Source organism: Hemitrygon akajei, chromosome 1 (assembly GCF_048418815.1).
Source record: "Hemitrygon akajei chromosome 1, sHemAka1.3, whole genome shotgun sequence".
Lineage (NCBI taxonomy): Eukaryota > Metazoa > Chordata > Chondrichthyes > Myliobatiformes > Dasyatidae > Hemitrygon > Hemitrygon akajei.
Window position 1 is genome coordinate 33,421,947 of NC_133124.1, and position 21,837 is coordinate 33,443,783.

The 21,837-nt window shown below is 40.5% G+C and overlaps 1 protein-coding gene across 3 annotated transcripts in view; it reads left to right on the forward strand.

Annotated features, from left to right (window-relative positions):
- The window catches only part of eya1 (EYA transcriptional coactivator and phosphatase 1), a 191,619-nt gene that overhangs the window by 45,099 nt on the left and 124,683 nt on the right, over positions 1-21,837 (forward strand). For all 3 annotated transcript variants that reach the window (XM_073040646.1, XM_073040663.1, XM_073040654.1), the window contains one exon: positions 20,384-20,466. In XM_073040646.1, coding sequence (XP_072896747.1) covers positions 20,384-20,466 — 83 coding nt within the window. The remainder of the gene's footprint in view (positions 1-20,383; positions 20,467-21,837) is intronic.

A 21,837-nucleotide genomic window follows, 5' to 3' on the forward strand; every position in this document is an offset into this window, starting at 1 on the left:
AAAATTGCTGGAAGAGGAAAACATTTGTAGTCAGAACATGATACATGGTATTGGCCTGGGTCATCTTGCTCACCATAGCTTCTTGGAGCTTCCTTGATTGCCTTAATATGCCAGTGAGCATTTTTCAGCTGTCATCCGAAAATGACCAAATGTGTTACGTTGGGTTCATCTGGAGCTCACGTAGATGTGGTCTCCAGCTGAACCCACCATGATAGAAATGTGGTTGATATTTTGAAGATGAATTAATATCAGGATCAGCAGAGCAGCTAGTTCTTTCCTGTCCATTTTCAGTAAACGTTCATATGTCTCTGGCTTGCTGCTAATGCTTTATTACATCGGAAGCTGCCAAGAAATCCTCCTATGTAAAGGAATTAAAATGTTTACTTGAACAAATATGGTGCCAGAGGCAGCAGGGGTATAGACTGGATGTCGATCAGCATACACTCCTCAGGATTTTAAGCTTCCCTCATTCTGTGACACCTTGTGATGTGAGAAGAATGATCTTACATGGTCCTCCCGTGGATCATTTCTGGGAAAAATTGGGACTCCAGATGAATCTGGGAGCCAAGCATTCAGCGGTAGAATGAAAAAGTTCTTAAGTAAAATATAAATACTGTAAAAGACATGAAAAGTAAGGATGTTGGAATTAAGGAGTGGATCTCCAAAAGGAGCTGGAATTGAAACCTACAGGAGCTGAATACAGGAATTTCAGGAGGCAGGGAGGACATGAACAAAGAATATCAGTAGACTAATGCATGGTACATATTGGAGATAAAAGACTATGAATCTGGACAACACACAAAAAGCTGTAGGATCTCAAGTAGGTCAGGCATGATCTATGGAAGGAAGTGGACAGTTGACCTTTCATCTGGTCTGTAGGATAGAGGGTACCTAAATGTAGAGCAAGGGCCATAGATGCTGCCTAACCACTGTGATCCTTCAGCGTGGTAAATACTTCTCTCTAATCATTGACAGTTGCGGGTATGTTTATACAGGCAACTTGCCAACTAGGAGAAGCAAAACTAACTAATGACAAATGTTGGATTTCCTCTTTAATGCTTCAATGTTGACTTTCTCTGCTACTGCTTCAAGGAGCTGACTACTTATTTCATAAAAATGGGAGTTCGTTTTATAATAGTGTAATGCCCTGGTAAGATTTCTACTGCTATGCTGTTGTGAGGTAGTTTATATTAGCAGTTCTCTGTAAAAGCAGTGTGTCCTGCTGCTCAAATGTTTGCTTTTGGCTAAAGATAGGAAGCCCTGATGTTCAATTTAGGAATGTGGTGTCAGCCAATCAGGATGGTGAGATCTGGAGAAAGTTCCAGAGAGAGTGGGACGGACAGAGTTTTGTGATAGACAGCTGTCCGGTTTGGGGTTTTTGGCGGGAGCTACGGAGCAGACTGAAGGGAAGATGAGGACGATGCTGCAGAATGCCATTGGAAGGAGAGCCCCATTGCAAGAGGTGCTTTGTGCTGATGTCTCCTAGGAGGTAGAGAGATAGAGAGAGAGAGACAGACAGACAGACAGACTTTGAGGGGTTAAAAAATGTGATGGGTGTTCTCACACAGACCATGGGCCCAGTGCTTGAGTAAGGTATACTAACCCGAGTACACAATTTTGAAAGAGACGAGCTCCAATGGTTATGCACACATTGGACTGGTTTAACTGTAATGGGCCCTTTTTTTTCCCTAATAACTGATAAAGCTGAAATTAGTAAATATACTTCCTTTACAATTTTATGCGGTGTACAATCTGTTATTTCTTGCGGAGTAATAAGTGTGTGTGGGGAGTATTTACACAGCATTCGCTCAAATTGAGGTTTCTTTAATCAGAACATCGCGATGTTCCTGTTTGGTTGAACCCCAAATCATACCGACCCTAGACGTATATTGTTCATGAATGATGCCCTTTTCACCACTGAGTCACTGTTAGCAGAGGTAGCTAATGAGCTGAGTTTGTATACGAGCCCGGTGAGGGGTTACCATCCAACAGGAGATGGTAGGAATCAGGATCAGGTTTATTATCACTGGCTTATATGACATGAAATTTATTGTTTTGTGGCAGCTAGATGAAGTGATGCACGTTGGTTTAAAATGCGTTGATCCATGACAAAATCTTTCCAATCAAATTCCTGAAAGATTTCTGCTTGGAACACAATTTCCAATAAAATAAAAACTTTAAACTGTGGTAGTTTTGTTTTGGAGAGTTTCATTAATGAAGCAGCATGCACTATAAAGAGCTCAAGGAGATGCAACGTTTCATTTGCTTGGAGTCTCTCTCAGGTCAGTAGCACTAAATGTGCAACATAACAGCACTTGTGCTGCACTTCTGAAATTTGTTTCCATAAACTTAGATTTCAGAAATGGAGTAACTAATGCCAACATTGACTGAGATGGAATTCCTAGGCAAAGGTGGAAATCATCTTTGTAGTGCCAGTTCTTGAATGAGCCAGGCATAAAAAAGTATATGGAATTAAAGCAGTTAAGTGCGATTAGCACAATAGTTGGAATGAACGCCATGGCTGAAGGACCAGGTTCTGTGCTGCACAACATAATGACAATATGATTATGGGCAAGTTTTATTCCATGAGTAACTTAAAAGGCAGCCAGGTAGTCACTTTCTACAAAGGCCCATACAAGGTTCAGGATGATCATTTGGAGTAGAAGACTGTCAAAGGGTTAAGTTAATGATGCTCCCTTTATCCATGAGAACTAGAAATACCACTTTCTTCATGTAAATTTCTTTACATCCAAGGACACACATTGTATTGAAATAACAGGCAGGTAGGCTCCTTCGGTTAAAAAACGAAATCAAGTCCTTAGAAGGAGGTGACATGGGATTGGAAGGTGTAGAATCCTTGTGGGTAGGGCTAAGAAACTGCAAGTGTATAAAGATCCTGATGGGAGTTATAGACAGTCCTCTGAACAGAAGCAAATATGTGGGCTACAAATTACAATGGAGGTAGAAAAGGCATGTCAAAAGAGCAATGTTACGATAGTCATGGGGGGTTTTAATATGCAGGCAGGTCAGAAAAATCAGGTCGGTGCCGGATCCAAGAGGGGGAATTAGTAGAGTGCATACAAGATGGTTTATTAGAGCAGCTCATGGATGCTAGGTCCACTAGGATGTCAACTATTCTGGATTGGCTGTTCTGCCAGAATTGATTAGAGTTTATGGTAAAGGAACCCTTAGGGGAAAGTGATCATAATATGATCAAATTTGCCCTGCAATTTGAGAGGGAGAGGCTAAAGTCAGATGTATCAGTACTACAGTGGAGTAAAGGAAATTATAGAGGTATGAGAGAGGAGCTGGCCAAAATTGATTGGACGGGAACACTAGCAGGGATGATAGCAGAGCAGCAATGGCTTGATTTTCTGGGAGTAATTTGGAAGACACAGGATTGATAAATCCCAAAGGAAAGGTATTCCAAAGGCAAGAGGACTCAACCGTGGCTGACAAGGAAAATCAAAGCCAATGTAAAAGGCAAAGAGAGAGTATATAATAGAGCAAAAATTAATGGTAAGATAGAGAATTGGGAAGTTTTTAAAATACAACAGAAGGTAACTAAAATCATAAAGATGGGAAAGATGAGACACAAAGGTAGGCTTGCCAAATAATATTAAAGAGGATACCAAAAGTTTCTAAAGATATATAAAGAGTAAAAGAGAGGCAAGAGTAAATATTAGTTAGCTAATATCTTAGCTAATTAGTTAGCTAAGAGTAAAATAGTAATTAGCCTGACATCAGTGGTGGGGAAGATGCTGGAGTCAATTATAAAAGATGAAATAGCGGCACATTTGGATAGCGGTAACAGGATCAGTCCGAGTCAGCATGGATTTACAAAGGGGAAATCGTGCTTGACTAATCTGGAATTTTTTGAGGATGTAGCTATGAAAATGGACAAGGGAGAACCAGTGGATGTAGTGTACCTGGACTTTCAGAAAGCCTTTGATAAGGTCCCACATGGGAGATTAGTGGGCAAAATTAGAGCACATGGTATTAGGGGTAGGGTACTAACATGGATAGAAAATTGGTTGGCAGACAGGAAACAAAGAGTAGGGATTAACGACTCCTTTTCAGAATGGCAGGCAGTGACTAGTGGGGTACTGCAAGGCTCTGTGCTGGGACCGCAGCTATTTACAATGTACATTAATGATTTAGATGAAGAGATTAAAAGTAACATTAACAAATTTGCAGATGACACAAAGCTGGGTGGCAGTGTGAAATATGAGGAGGATGTTAGGAGAATGCAGGGTGACTTGGACAGGTTGGGTGAGTGGGCAGATGCATGGCAGATGCAGTTTAATGTGGATAAATGTGAGGTTATCCACTTTGGTGGCAAGAACAGGAAGGCAGATTACTATCTGAATGGTGTCAAGTTAGGAAAAGGGGAAGTACAACGAGATCTAGGTGTTCTTGTACATCAGTCACTTAAAGTAAGCATACAGGTACAGCAGGCAGTGAAGAAAGCTAATGGCATGTGACCTTCATAACAAGGGGAGTTGAGTATAGGAGCAAAGAGGTCCTTCTGCAGTTGTATAGGGCCCTGGTGAGACCACACCTGGAGTATTGTGTTCAGTTTTGGTCTCCAAATTTGAGGAAGGACTTTCTTGCTATTGAGGGAGTGCAGCGTAGGTTCACAAGGTTAATTCCCGGGGTGGCGGGACTGTCATATTTTGAAAGATTGGAGTGACTGGGCTTGTATACACTGGAATTTAGAAAGATGAGAGGGGATCTGATTGAAACATATAAGATTATTAAGGAATTGGACACACTAGAGGCAGGAAGCATGTTCCTTATGTTGGGGGAGTCCAGAACTAGAGGCCACAGTTTAAGAATAAGGGGTAGGCCATTTAGAACAGAGTTGAGGAAAAACTTTTTCACCCAGAGAATTGTGGATCTATGGAATGCTCTGCCTCAGAAGGCAGTGGAGGCCAATTCTCTGGATGCTTTCAAGAAAGAGTTAGGTAGAGCTCTTAAAGTTAGCGGAGTCAAGGGATATGGGGAGAAGGCAGGAACGAGGTACTGATTGTGGATGATCAGCCATGATCACATTGAATGGTGGTGCTAGTTCAAAGGGCCTACTCCTGCCCCTATTTTCTATTATATCAGACCACTGGGAAATGATACTGGAGAGGTAGTAATGGGGGACAACAAAATAATGGAGGAATAAATAAGTATTTTGCATCAGTCTTCACTTTGGAAGACACGAGCAGTATGCCAGAAGTTTGAGAGTGTCAGGGAACATTATTGAGTAAAGGTTGCCATGATTAGGGAGAAAGTGCTTGAGAAACTGAAAGGTATGAAGGTAGATAAATCACCTGGACCTGATGACCTACACCCCGGGGTTCTGAAAAAGGTAACTGAAGAGATTGTGGAGGCATTAGAAATTATCTCAATTATTCAATAAGGGAAGGAAATAATAGACCAGTTAGCCTGTCTTCAGTGGTTGGGAAGATTTTAGAGTCAATTGTTAAGGATGTGGTTTCAGGACACTTGGAGGCACATGATAAAATAAGCCAAAGCCAACTTCAGGGAAAATCTTGCCTGACAAATCTGTTAGAATTCTTTGAAGAAGCAACAAGCAGGATAGACAAAGGAGAATCAGTGGATGTTGTGTACTTAGATTTCCAGAAGGCTTTTGATAAGGTGCCACACTTGAGTCTGCTTAACAGGTTAAGAGCCTATGGTATTACAGGAAAGATTCTAGCTGGATAGAACATTGGCTGATTGGCAGGAGATAAAGAGTGGGAATAAAGGGAGCTCTTTCTGGTTGGCTGCTGGTGACTAGTGGTCTATGTTAGGACCACATCTTTTTACATTTTATGTCAATAATTTGAATGACAGAATTGATGGCTTTGTGACCAGGAATGTAGACGATAGATAGATTATACTTTATTGATTCCAAAGGAAATTGCAGTGTCATAGTAACATTACAAATGCATAGATATACAAACATTAGAAGTGAAATAAGAGAGAACTAAAAAAAAGTTACCTCGAACAGTCTAATAGGAGAGGTTCATCACTTCCCCAGCTATAGGTTGACTCATTGTAGACCCTAATGGCTGAAGGTTAGAATAACCTCATGTCACGCTCTTTGGAGAAGCGTAATTATCACAGACTTTTTCCTAATTGTGCTCCTCTGTTCAGCCAAGGTGGCATGAATAGAGTGAGAACATTGTTCAGAAAAGCCAGGATTTTCTGTAGGGTCCTTTGTTCTACCACAGATTCCAGTGTGTCTAGTTTGACCCCTATAACAGAGCCAGCCTTTCTAATCAATTTATTGACCCTGTTGGCATCACCCATGCTGATGCCATTGCTCCAACACACCACCACGTAGAAGATTGTACTAGCAACAACAGACTGATAGAACATGTGAATGAGAGGTCTGTATACTCTAAAGGACCTCAGTCTCCTCAAGAAGTAGAGGTGACTCTGGCCCTTCTTGTACACACCCTCTGTGTTAGTGCTCCACTCAAGTCTGTCATCCAGATGTACCCACAAGTACTTGTAGATCCTCACCACATCTATGTCCTCACCATTAATAGTAACAAGGAGCAGTGCAGGCTTGGTCTTCCTGAAGTCCATCACCATCTTCTTTCTCTTACTGATGTTGAGCTACAGATGATTCAGCTTGCACCATCTGATGGAGTTCTCTACCAGGGCCCTGTATTCATCCACCCATCCTCCCTTTATACACCCAACTTTTGCTGAGCCATCAGAGAATTTCTGCAGATGACATGACTCAGTGTTGTATCTAAAGTCTGAGGTATACAGGGTAAACAGGAAGGGAGCCAATACAGTCCCCTGTGGGGCCCCAGTGCTGCTTATAGCCATGTCTGACATACAACTCTGAAGCTGCACAAGCTGTGGTCTGCCAGTCAGGTAGTCCATTATCCAGGATACAATGGAAGTGCCAACCTGCATTGAACGGAGTTTTTCCCCCAGCAATGAGGGCTGTGTGGTATTGAGGGCACTTGAGAAATCAAAAACTATGTTCCTCACAGTGCTGCGAAGATAGGGGGAGGGTCAGGTAATGTTGAGGAAGTAGAGAGTCTAAAGAGGAACAGACAGATTAGAAGAATCGGCAAAGAATTGACAGATGGAATACAGTGTCAGGAAGTGTATGGTCATTCACTTTGGTAGAAGAACTAAAAGCATAGACTATTTCCTAAGTTGAGAGAAAATTCAAAAATCTGAAGTGCAAAGGGTCTTGGAAGTCCTTGTGCAGGGTTCCCAAAAGGTTAATATGCCGTTAGATTTGGTTTGAGGAAGGCAAGTGCGATGTTAGCATTCATTTTGAGAGGACTAGAATATAAAATTAGGGATATTATGTTGCAGCTTTATAACGCCCTGGTAGGCCTCACTTGGTGAGGAGTTTTGGGCCCCTCATTTAAGAAAGGATGTGCTGATGCTGGAGAGGGTTCAATGGAGGTTCCGGGAAAAAATTCGGGGATGAAAGGCTTATCGTATTAGGAGCGCTTGATGGCTCTGGGCCTGTACTCACTAGAGTTAATTAGAATGAGGATGGATCAAATGGTGAAAGGCCTTGATAGAGTGGATGTGGAGAGGATGTTTCCTATGGTGGAGGAGTCTACAATCAGAGGACACAGCCTTAGAATAGAGGGATGTCCATTTACAACGGAGATGAGGAGGAATTTATTTATCCAGAAAATGGTGAATCTGTGGAATCTGTTGCCACAGGCAGCTGTGGAAGCCAAGTCTTTACTTATATTTAAGACAGAGGTTGATAGTTTCTTGATGAGTCAGGGCATGAAGGGTTATGGGGAGAAGGCAGGAGATTGGGGCTGAGAGGGAAATGGATCAGCCATGATGAAATGATGGAGCAGACTCGATGGGCCAAATGGCCTAATTCTCATGGTCTTAAGGTCTTAAGTTAACAGGTAGCATTATTGCAATGCAAGTTGAATGGCAATATTTTGAGAGATTTGTAACATAGCAGCCAAAATGAAACAAGAATATTCGTTTTGAATGTTTATACTTGTGTTTCTGAAGAGTTATTTTTCCAGTTTGGATGTTAATTTTAGTGTGGCCAATAATAAACTAATCTCACGATTATGAGGTTCACACCCCTTTTATATCATTAGAATGGATTTTGAGCTATTTATTAATTTCAAGTTGAAATATGTATTAAAAGTTGAAATTACCTTAATAATTGTGTTTACATGCATATTACTTCTGAACTTCTAGCCTTTGAACGAACAGCACAGGTTATTCTTGGATCAGGATGAAATTTATTGACCTGTCATAATTCACATGGTAATGGTATTTGAATCAATTTGAGCATTACAATCAAGTCAAAGTGCATGAAGTCAACTTAGAAATGTCATTTCAAAATAATTTTTTCACAACAGAAGTCAACATATGGAGGATGGATGAAACGGCAGCCTGTAATTCAGTGATTTTATGAATAAATGGAATTATGGATGGATAACTCAACAAGTGAGCCCTGGAAAGCTTGGATTTGCACTGCCCTCCTTTGAATTTCCTCTGTTTATCACTGGCTTCAGTTTTCTTTTTCTAATTTGTGGGCCAAGTTAGCTTTAGAACCACCAGGCTTCACACACTCCCACGTAAATAATCCTGATCCTGCATTAACCAAGTGCATCCATAAGTCTAGTTATTTTCTGGAATGTAAGTGGAGTTGTCATGATGCCTAATTGTGCAGGAGTTCTCCAGCATTAGAGGGGAATCTGCTTCTGTGATCATACACCAGTCAGACCAGCTGTGGGGCAAGATATCCCATTCAATTTAATGGGAATTCATTTGGAGAATCCCAATTGAATTGAATGGTAATTCCTGATCTAGAAACAAGAAAGGGTGATTAGTTTTTTCTTGTATTTTGCTCTTAACTTTTTATGCTTCAACGGATTTTAGTACAAACTTTTCAAGTAAAGATGTATTTAGAAGTTGGGGACATTTATGAGCTCTTACAAAGCCTCACAGATCTTGTCAAAATCAGCCATTCCCAGTCCTGCTCCTCTTAAGACACTCTGCAATATGCCAGATGAGGTATAGTCTCCATTGGCCTCATCCTACATTCCATGACTTTGTCATAGGGTTTGGCGGCCATCCTGCCTCAATCATCTGGAGAGCTATGTTGGCAGGAGTCAGGGCCTTGTGCTTTGGCTCTTGGTAGGGTCACCCATGCCAAACAGGTCAAAGGGCAGAGGCCAGACTGAAAGTGCTCTGCCAGTCCTCCAGGTTCAGGGTTCCAGCTACCAACCCTGACTGGTCAAACACCATCGTTACAGAAACAGCAGAGAAGAATCCTGTGTCTGTGTGTGACAGTATGGAACGACAGAGATGGAGGACCTTCATTGCAGAGTAATGGGCAGGAAGACGGAGAACATTCCATGGAAAAGAGCTATTGGGGTTTTGGACTCGCATATCCATACCAGGTTATGATGGAAGTAGAAGGGAATGTGAGGACGAGTCCAGCAGGAAAGCCGAAATGAGCAGGATTTGGCTCAGCAGATTTTATTTTGCTGTGCGTTATCAAATTTTAAGCTGGGAGCCTGTCTTCCTCTTAGCTGCAGACTAAAAAGCACATCTAATATTTCTCAGCACTCTGCAGAATTTTTGAACAACTGAATGTAGTAATATAACTGAAGAATAAATTAATTATCAAATAAATTGCAATAATAAAAGTCGGAAAAATATTTGTAAGGTACGTATGACTTTCCTGTAAATATCAACATAAATGCCTTCAATTTTTGGCCAGCTGTTATACTCTATTAAATGTCAAACATGAGAGATTTTCTATGTATGACATTGTACATTGAAGTATTTTATTTTTACATTTATCCTCCCTCCTCACAGGTTTGCACTACCGTTTTTTGGACAGAAGCCTAGAAAATTTCAAGCATTTGACATTTCTGTAGTCGATCTGCTATTTATGCAGTTTAGGTATTTGGCGTAAAGAATGTTTAAGCAATGCAAAGTGCACCCTTCTGATCACCGACATGCGCTTTCTCCCTCCTGCAAGATGTTGTATAATTGCTGCTTAATTAATTATTTTATTTCTAGTGGCAGTCCCATGGATAAAAATTTACGTTTTCTGTAACAAACATTGAAAATTGAAGCATTTCATTCTGACATATGTAAAATGTTTAAATGCAGATGTACAAGTTATTGCTAATCCACTATGCTGGAGTACAAGCTAACTGATCTTGTAAAAAAAGTGAAGAATAAATCAGGGAGTGAAATTCTTAGATTTAAAGAGCCCATCTGGACTTCATAGGCATGTCCCTCGAGAGATCAACTAACTTCTGCCACATATATTGTGCACTGATGATAGACATAGCCCATGGCAAGGAGCTGATCAACCACAGCAAATGGACTCCTGTCAGAAGCCCACAAGGGAGACCAACATCTTGTCCAGAAAAATGGGAAATTCGAAAAAAATCTGCACGTGGGAGCTGCAAACTAGTCCCAGCAGGACTTCATTCTTTAAACGTTGCTAAGGTTCTTAGCTTTTATGTGGGTCTCTGCTCTCTCCTGACTTGCCCTTTGACCTGAAAGTTTAAGCTTTTATCGTATTTGGAAGTTCCTATCTAGCTAATTTGTTCTACAGAAAAGTCTAAGTTTTACGGAACAATATTGGATTCAGTCTCAGAAATGAAAACTCTCAGTGCCTTCTATTATTTTACGTGAAAGGTATTAGTTTACACGCTAAAAGTTGATGAAACTTCTATTATTAAAGCACTGCAGTAATCTTCACCCATCCTACCTTATTAAGTTGCTATGTCACAGTCAGCAGTACTGGTTAGCCCACACAGCGTCTTGTATCAAACCTGTTTTACGTTTGTTACGGTCTGTAAGACCTCCCCATGAGTTGATGATGACCACGGGATGAAAGGGCCATGCTCATTTTGTTTCCCTTAACAGAGGTGTAATTACTTTTTCTGCCGACTGCTGTAAATTAATCTCCTGTGTTATTTTTACGAAAGCTGGTTATATTGAAGAGCTTTGAAACTATAAGGGAGCTAAGGTTTCTCATGGGACTCTTTCTTTGGTGGTGATAGGATATTAAATATGTGCACAGACTTCTTTTAATTCATGATTTTTCTACTAAATTACAAATGAGATTCTTTCTGTTTAGGAGTTATGAAAAAGGAAATATTTATCATGTTCATTTTGCACTAATTCTATTGCTTAAGTTATAATGGTTTTCCAGTATGCATTCCTTAAATCACGGTGTAATGCAATTTAATTATTTCTACTTTCTCACTGATGCTGTCCATACCTTCAACTCTCTAATATTTCACCCTGGAGAACTTATTCCTTATTTGTGAGTTTAAATAACTATGTTGACAGACTGTTGGAGCATGGGAATGTTGCAAAGTTATACTTCTTTCTGTTCACAATTAATATCCATAAGGAGACATAAGCAGGAATTGCTGTGATTTTGATTGAAAGCATGCTTTCTTTCTAATTGAAGGGCCTTTTTTTCAAAGCCTCCTAAACCATGAAGCTTAAGACCAATTTTAGTATTCCCAATCTTAGCTGAGATCAACCAACTGCACATAAACTAAGTAAAATAATTGAATTCACACTTAATTAATTTGAAAATTTTGATCTATCTTGGGAAATATTTTCTCTCTGATATTATTCTTTGTATGAGTGCTTTGGAGCTGAATTTTAATCTCCTAGCATGCTGAAGGCTGATTTTTCAGGAGCACATGGGGAAGCTAGAGGTTTCTGGGGCATGTATTCTGTTACTTTGTAACCCAGCCACTGAACTTGCAATTCTTTTGACCACTCAGTCTAAGCATGTGTATTGTCAGCACGTATCTGCATTTCGACGCCACACTGTAAAGGGACATTAAAAAAACTGGCACTTGGTGGATTTGGGAGTTGGCAAAACAGTAACTGGAAGAGACAGCAGAAGGCACCAATGAGCCAAACTGCCCTGGATTTTATGTTTTTCTCTCTGTGTTTCGCCTAGAAACTGAAAGTACTGAGGGGTACCTTGTGCTTCCCGTTGCTGGGTAAAAGATGGCTGACAGCATGGCCAACAAAGACATAGATGGAGGTAGCCATGGTAACGAGCTGCATTAGTGGGTTTTTATGTTCTTGGTCCAAGTGTTTAATAATCTCAGCAGACAGAAAAATGGGAGTGTGACACATTAACTCACATTTTCATGTGCGCGACACCCTAATCCCCTCAGTCTTCCCACAAGCTCACTTTATGCAGCAGCTCAGCTTTCAAATGCTTCCTTTCCTTTCTGCTTATGTGCTGCTTGCACCTCAACCTGGCTGGCAACGTTTATACATCATTGTCTATTTCATTGGCATCATGTTGTCCATCATCTGTTCAGCATATGCTCCCAGATATCTTCTTGCTTTGCAAAGGAAGGATCTCAAACCACCAAAAAGGAACAGAGAACCACAAGTGGACTTTCATTTAGCTCTTACACAAGCACTTGGAGATTTCTGGGATGTTAGAATGTATGGTGGGGCGTGGGGGTGATTGGTGACAAAACCTGATATCCAGTCGCGCTGCATGTGACCCACTCATGGTCTGGAAGTGAAAAATGATTAACTGCAAAACCATAGCCTCTAAAATCCTTAACATCATGGTTCTAATTGTCTTTAATGTCGTTTCCCTGTAATTGAGACATTTAGCATGTCGAAGGTGAAAATCTCTCAATTGGTTACTTCAGGAAATGCATAATGACACAACTTGTGACAGTAATGTACCACGTCACATACTCACTTCACACACATGGTTAGAAAAGGTGCTTAGTTTTCATCTGATGGCTCGCAGAGCATGTGAGACAAGCAAGTGATGGAGATGGTTAGTAGTGGAGATCCACACTGAAGGGTGTAAGATTGACCAAGCTCTCCCCAGCTGTACCGAGATAACCGCATGTTGGAGTCGGCCATCAATGAACAGGGTAATTCTAGAAAGATTGCTTGAAAGAGTGTGTGATTTATTAGAGAATGTTGAAGTAACTGGGAGTGAGGGTGCACCACTTCATTGTATTATTTCACAGGCTTTAGTGGTCTCTTTCTCAAAGTTTAAAGAAAAGCCACTTTCAATGTACAGGAGTTCATCAGGCACTTGCACACCATGAATATCATTTTGAATAGGGTATGGTAGGGTATATAACATTGTCTTGGCCACTCTAGCCCAATTTGCTTTTCAGCAAAGTGACCAGTGACTACCGGCAGACAGGGAAGCACGCGTAAGCTACGAAGGGGATGACAGTGAGGGGCTTATGGAAGTGGGATCCCTGATCAAAGTGCTTCCGCTTCTCATCCATTGTCTCCCTCCTGAACAGTATCTCGCCTTGTGGTTACAGTGCAGTCAGTGGCTGGCTCTCGTGTCTCATTGTTAGCCAGGAACACCTCAGCAAATAGCGTAGGGATCAGAGAGTAGCTGTGAGATACAGTGCTACTTGTATAGGTCAGCCTGTAACTCCTCCAGCATCTCCTCAATGCCTCTGTGTTTTTAGCATACCTTCATTGTGGATTTTGGGAAGCTGTGGGGACGTGGACATTTTCAGTGAATATTGTCTTTTAGAGATCATTATCCAAATACAATTAGTGTTCTGCTTCTCTGATGAGATCGCTCAAATGTAAGTTAACATGCTTCTGTTTAAATGCAGAAGCCAACCACTTTCAATTGCACTAACACTTCCTGTGAATTTAGCCTCCCATCTGCTCCCAGACCCTGGTGCTTGCATGAACTAACGTTCAGCCACTGTTGTGGAAGTAATAAAATGGATATTTTTAGAAAATACTCCAAAGGATGGCATGTATCCTTTTGTAAGAGCAGCAAGTGTACATTGGTAACAAATAATTAACAAAACTAGGAACGTCAGCGAACCAAATGGGACGTACGGGATTGTTGGTGCAGCTTGGTGTCAATAGCCATTTCAGTCAGTGTTACAAATCTTAGTTTGCATAATTTCTTAACTACTTGGAGGCTAAGCTGGGAGAGTTGGATAGACAGTGGCCATAGATTCAACTGTGCTTTTACTGGGGCTGTGAAAAGGGATAGCTGAGTCTAGATCTGTGGTGGCCAGTGTAGGGAGGGGTGTGTGAGGCACTGTCCAATGATGCAGACGAAGAGGCAGTGGAATCCTATGTTAACATTCAGGGTTTGGAACTGGTAGGATAACCTGCCCTAATAGGAATCCCAAAAAAGAGCAATTCATAGAGAAATAATGTCATCCGTTATGCTTCTGACTGGGAAATGGAATATAAGAACAGTCTCCAGAAAGCCACCTCGTGTGAAGTGGCAATTTTGGACTAAACTTGTGTCTCTAGTGGATCCTCAACAGCTGTGGCAGGGCTTGAATACTATTACCTCCTGCAGAGTGAAACCAAGCCACATAGGTGACAACAAAGCTTTGCTTCCAGATGAGCTCCATGCCTTCTATACGTGCTCTGACTGTCAAAACATAGAGGAAGCTTCACAGATCCCAAAGGCCCCGATGACCCTGTGATTTCAGTCTCTGATGCCTTCAGGAGGAAAAACCCATGAAAAGTATCTGGGTAGAAAGGGCAGCTGGCCAAGAGCTGAAGACCCGTGCTGATGAGTGTTCAGTGAGATCTTTAACCTCTCGCTTTGGCAGTCTGAGGTACCCACCTGCTTCACTCTATCTTTATGATACTTATTCCCTTTTTTATTATTAATTTTTCTCTTTTGTACTTCAACAGCTTGTTGTCCTTTGCATATTGGTCTGATTGTCTGACCTGTTGGGTGTGATCTTTCATTGATAATATTATGTTTCTTAAATTTACTGAGTATGCTTGCAAGAAAACAAATCTCAAGGTTGTACATGATGACAGGGTTGTAAATTTACTTTGAACTTTGAAGTATAATGCTAGTGCTCACCTGGTATCAAATCTCTCATGGCATAAAGTATCTATCTATCTATCTATCTATCTATCTATCTATCTATCTATCTATCTATCTATCTATCTATCTATCTATCTATCTATCTATCTATCTATCTATGATGCAACCTGAAATGTTCATGAGTGGACTATGCTTTTGGAGGGAGAGCCAGTATCCATGGGAGAAAGGATGGAATAACTTCTGTACATAAACAGACAGACTGACAGCTAACGTACAAAAGAAGAAGACAAACTGTGCAAATAAAAAATACTGAGAACCTAAGTTGTTATGAACCATTGAAAGTGAGTCGAGGTGATAAAACCAGTTCAGAGCAGTAGTGATTGAAGTTATCTACAATAATGAGAATAAATGTCAAATTAATGTAATTAAATTACACTATAAGTAAATAAAATAATTCAGATTTAAGCCTTCCGCTGTCTGATCTTACACAAAAATTGTATAACAGATGTTGAGATAGTTGAGCTAGGTGATGCATTTGGAGCCTTTTCCAGCTTGTGATATACATCAGCACATTTTCACCAAATATTCTTTGATCCAAATTTAACCCACTTAAAACAGATTGGCTTGATTTCCTTTATCAGCAGCTAGTTAATTGTGCTGGTGAGTAGTACCTCCAGCAATTGAACCCTATGATGTGACCCAGGTTAGATCGTTTCCTGCCCTGCCCCTCCCCGCATTCTCCTATGCCCGAAACTGGGATCGCCCAGATTTGTGGCAATTCCAAAGGAAGTCCAGTGGAGCAGGCATCACATTTTGTAGCTGTTACTTATGTTTTAGTAATGAATTTAGAATGTGTCAGGATACTTTTTTAAATCTCATGATGTTTGGATCTTTTGAACAAAATAAAACTAAGTCATAATGCTATTTCCTGTGGAGACTTTGCTTTTGCTTAACTCATCCTGTAAGTTATTATATATCTAGATGGCATCTCAGATTTCATTTAACTACTAAACAGCCAGCCGGTATGGGCAGGTATTTGTACGTGTTAATTAGTGATATTTTGGACCAAGAAAATGTACATTTCTATTCCCACCTAAGCGTTACATGGTTCAATTCTGCTTTAATTTATGCTGGAGAGCAGCTGGTGTTCAAAACAACTGGGCCATGGCAGTTGTGTTTCGGATAATAAAATTCTAATAGTCCCAGAGTTTAAAAATTATAATGAATTATCGTTAAATATACTATACATTGTAACTGTTATTCATTGGAAATTCAATTATGACTTGGCAAAATCACATATTTTCCAAAAAAAAATGATTTTTTATTTCTAATGTTTCACCAAGCAGAAATCTCCAATGGAAATATACAATTGTAAAATATAAGGCCTTGCATTATCTTACTCAGCATGGACCAAGGGCTGTAGATCAAATTGTTGTCGAAACATAAGAGCAGCTTTTTGATTTAGGAAGGGTCGTGGGTAGTGAAAGAAGTCATTCGCTACCCTCACATTGACTTTGCAAGATAAATGCATGCATGAGAGGGACATGGCAAACCAGCAGAGCTCAATCATTCCTGATAAGGTCAGGGCATGGGTGGCCAGCTGGGAAAGAAGTACAAAAGGTTGGATGTTGAACATTAATGTCCCTTCTAACCTCCAAAGAATACGTTCTGAACTGTGGTGTTGTAATTTTGCTATATAAATAAGAAAAAAACAGTTGTGGTACTCATGACACATATACATTACCCATTGACATTAACAGGTGTAGATTGACTTCTGATAAAGCAGCTGCAGCTGTTTTGTATACTCCGAGGTATGTTAAGGAACCCGTATCATGTTCATCAAAATAGTCCTATTCTCATTCTGGTGATAAGGATAAATTTGGTGCCACAGTTACTTGTATCTGGATAAACAGTGTGCACAGTAATAAACTGGGAAGAGCAGGTCAGATTTATGACCAAATGGGGCTGGTTGTGGGAAGAATATTCCCAGGATACTGTTATTGATTGTGTCTATTTGAAGAGACAACTTATTTACACAGGAGGCTTTTTGACATTTGACCATAAACCATCTCCCTGCTGATGAGGATTTTGTGTCCATAATGGATTATTCATCTACACCCTGTTCTCCATCTATTGAAATGAATGAAAATGCTGATGGTTTTAAGGGCAGGAAAACCTTCTTGTCCAGTTTACAATTTTTTGAGTTCTGCCTCAGTGATACTTCATTCTAAACAGTGATGAGAAAACTTGTCTTAAAAGGCCGAGTGCTGTGTTTGTAGAGCCAATGACAAGCTGCCCCATCTGTTGGAAGCTAATCTGCTTCATAAGTTAACGATATCCAGTGTCTTCATGCCATCTGTCATTGTCTCTTATGAACAGAACACCTTGAGTGACACCTATCTTCCTTCCATTCAGCTCCTGAAGCACCATTAAAGCTAGTGCATTGCCACAGGCCTTCAGTGACTGAGTTCAGTCCTGACTCGATGCTCTCTGTGTGGAGCTTGCACGTTTTACTTGGTTCTTGTGGGATTCCCTTAACTGCTCTGGGTTCCTCCTATATTTAAAAGAAGTGCTGGTAGGTTAATTGGCTCCTGTAAATTACCCCTTAGTGGCAGCAGGAAACTCTCTGGGTGTGGTGGGGGGGGGGGGGGGGTGTGATACAATTCATGGATATGTGAGAAAAAATAGGTTGCAGCAAAATCTGTGGGGAAATGGGAATGATGGGAGAGCCAGCATAGACTTAGTGCTCCAAATGCCCTCTTCCTGTATCGTAAGGAAATGTGATATATCCATCATCAAATCAGGTACTTGTCTGGCAATATATTAATTAAAATAACTTTAAGGAAGCCTACAGGATCCAATGGAGATGTGAAGCTGTGGAACAATGCACGTGCTCTGAAGGATCTCAACAGGTCAGGCAGCATCTGTGGAGGGAAATGAACAGTCGAAATTCTGGGCGGAAACCCTTCATCTAGTTGGTTAATGAATGGTCTAGAACGTGTTTAGTTCATGAGTTACCTGGGCTGGATATCCTATCCAGATGAAGGGTCTTGACCCGAAACGTCAACTGTCCATTTACCCCATAGCTACTGCCTGACCCACTGAGTTCTTCCAGTGCTTTGTGTTGCTAACAGAGCCTTACTTTTTTTTTGCAAGCTGCCTGATTATCCTTTTCAGTGGATTCAATAAAAGGCAAAATGGCCGTGTGTATTCTGGTCACCCTGCAGTAAAGCCAAATGTATGTCCTTTTGGCCTACTTCCTATAATATCTGTCTGGCAAGGAAAAGCTAGCAGTGTAGACATGCAGTTAAAATAACCATTAGTCCTAATTGTTGACATCGTAGCTTGCTGTGCATTTTCAATGGTACTAATGGGTGCCCCCGTCATCTACTAAGGAAAACTGGTAACGTGTGAGGTAACAGTAAGACCTCGGCAGCTAAGTTGTGCTGCCTGCCAAGTGAACAGTGTTAAAATAATAAATCATTCATAAGATTTATACACCACAGAAATGGGCCTTTCAACCCATCAACTCTGTGCTGATGATTAAGTACCCATTTAGACCAATCCCATTTTAGACTCTCCTTGTTCCCAATAACTTTCCCCAAATTCTATCACTCAAGTACACAGGTCAATTTACAGTGGTCAATTATTCAATCATTTTACATGTCTTTGGGATGTCAGAGGAAACTGGAGCACTTGCAGACAAAGGGAGAACGTGCAGTCCACATAGACAACTAACATTAATCCTTGGAAATTTGCTGCCAACATGCCTCATACAGGTGGTTATACACAGTCAGGTTGCATTGTTCATTAGAAAGTTTAAGGTTTCATCTATGAGATTTAAATGAACCTGTAAAAAATGATACACACTTTTTGTTGCTAATTTGATTAAAGATTTTCAGTCCTTATATAACTGGACTGTGAAATGTTCTTAAGTTCAGGTTCAAGTTTGTTGTCATCTAATTGTAGATAGATACAAACAAATGAATCAACATTGCTCCGGACCATGGTACACTCACACAACGTATATCACACACAGCGCACATAAACCAAAATATAATAGCATAACTAACTTAATATAATATAATTCAAGTAAAGCACAGCCCAGGTAAACAGTAAACCACTCGCTGTGCTAGTGATGGGAAACAGTGGTGGCAGGCTGTTCACTAGTTTCACAGCTTGAGGGCATAAGTTGTTACCCAGACTGGCAGTCCGAGTCCTGATGCTTGTGTACCTCCTGGGTCAAAGAAATTGTGGGAGAAGGTAGAGATCCTCTGCAGTGGTTTGGGGCCTTCGCCTGCCATGTTCCTGGTAAATGTCACAAATATGAGGAAGAGAGACCCCGATGATACTCGTGATTGTTCGTACTGTCCTCTGTAGAGCCTTGAGATCCAATATCTTGCAGTTTCCTTACCACATAATGATGCATGCAGACAGGGGCTCACAATGTGCTCCTGTAGAAGGTGGTTTGAATGGGGGCAGGGAGCCTTGCATGCCTCAATCTCTTCAGAAAGTGGAGATACTGCTGTGCCTTCTTGACTAGTGAGGAGGTATTGTGACTCAAACTTCAAGTATCCGTTATGCGCACACCAAGGAACTGGTCCAAGTTAGATTGACCACTATATGCACACAAAAGGAACTTAGTGCTCTCCACTGCAGAGCCATTGATGTGCGATGGAGATTGGTCAACCTGTGCCTTCTTGAAGTCCACAATTATCTCTTTTGTCTTGTTCAATTTGAGATACAGGTTGTTGTTGTGCACCACGCCAGGGTATGATTTTAGGAAAAGGCTACAGTTAAATCACCACTGAAGTAGGATTTTCCTCCTTGTAAACAGTAAGGGTTATCTAAATTTATTGTTGGTATTTCCTGTCCTCTGACAGAAGGCTAAGTATATAAATTATTAGGGCTTGAGGTGTAGAGGGAATAGCTAAAATTAGCTATGGGCTCTTCTATCATTCAGGCCTTGTGCTTCTAAGGAATGAGCTAAAGATGAGAGTTATCTGTTGCAAACATTTATAGCTCTGTACTGTCTTTTGAAGGTACCTCATCTGATCCATTGATTCTAAGGAGTGAGGAATCATTGTTCTATTGTGGTACTTGATAATAAAAATTGCCTTTCAGGGGTGACTCAGCCATTATAATTGCAGTTCAAGTGATGTTGACTTTTCTTAATACTTGGGAGCATAGTGAAGTCTCAAAATTAATATGATATCTGGAAGCAGTAGAATCACCTGAATTCAAAGTGATGTTAGCACCTTAGAAAGACTTCTCTGCTTTCAAAATTGTTTATATAGCTATGATATACTATTATATTTATATATTTACAATAATTGCTTTTTTAATGAGGGAAATATTACAATGTCTGGAATATATACTCATGAATCAGAGGTGCAAGAATTCAGAGATAATAATTGGGGAACAATGCAACTATTGAACAATATGGTATTTATATGTCATATTCATATTGTTCATCATTTACCCAAAAATATAGGAATTAGATCATGTTAAAGGAAATAAAAATCTGACACAACTTTTCTTTTACAGGGGGAAGTTTTACATCGGGATCTGGACTTTACACAGGAAGCAATTCACTTGCACATTCTGCAGGCTTTAACAATTCACAGCAGGTACTGTACCTTAATACTATATATTTGTGTATAAATCAAAACTTTAATCATGTCTCTGCAGCTGAGAAATAAAAAACATACCAGAATAACAAATAAACTCTTCTCAGGCTTCCATTCGGGTACAGGTTTCGATTATAAACAACATACTCTGCCATCTTCTGCAAGAAGAGTTTATTCGTCATATATGCCAGGAAAACACTAGATCCTCTATACCAGAATAAGTTCAGTAGGCATCTCAATATTATATAATGTTAAATAGTTCATGAGCCCAAATATAACATTTAGCGTTGCTTTAATTTGTGAATACAGAGCAATTAAATGATAAGGCCGTAAGACTTAACAGCAGAATTAGGACATTCAGCCTATTAAGACTGTTCCACAATTCCATTATGGGTGATTTATTATTCTTCTCAACCCCCAAACCGTTTGATGCCCTAACTAATCAAGAACCTATCAACCTCTACTTTAAATATACTCAATGACCTGGCCTCCACAGCTATCTGTGGAAATGAAGTCCACAGATTTACCACCCTTTGGCTAAAGAAATTCCTCCTCATCTCTGTTCTAAATGGATGTCGTTCTATTCTGTGGCTGTGCTCTCTGGTCCTAGGTTCATCCACTCCACATCCAGCTTATCCAGTCTTAACTAATATTTGATAGATTTCATTGAGCCCCCCCCCCCCCCGCCCCATTCTTGTAAGCACTTGTGAGTACAGGGCCATCCAACACTCCTCAAAGATTAACCCTGTCATTTCCAGATCACTTTCATGAATTTTCTCTGGACCCTCTCCAATGCCAGGACATCCTTCCTTAGATAAGAGGCCCAAAATTGCTCACAATACAGCGACTGTGGTCTGACCAATGCCTTATAAAGTCTTAGCATTATATCCTTGTTCTTATATTCTAATCCTCTGGAAATGAATGCTAACATTGCATTTACCTTCCTTGCCACAAACTCAACTTGGAAATTAACCTTTAGAGAATCCTGCAACAAGGACTCCCAAGTCCTTTTGCACTTCTGATTTCTGAATTTTCTCCCTCTTTAGGAAATAGCCTATACCTTCATTCCTTCTACTAAAGTGCATGACTGTACACTTCCCTATTCCATCTACCACTTCTTTGCACATTCTCCTCATCTGTCTCAGTCCTTTTGCAGACTCCCTGCCCCTCCGTCTATCTTTGTATCACCTGCAAACTAGACCATAAAGCCACCAATTCTGACATCCAAATTATTGCCATATAACATGAAAAGAAGCAGTCCCAACACCGACTCTGTGGGACACCACTAGATACCGGCAGCCAACCAGAAAAGGCCCCCTTTATTCATACTCTTTGCCACCTGCCAATCAACCAATCTTCTGTCCATGCTAG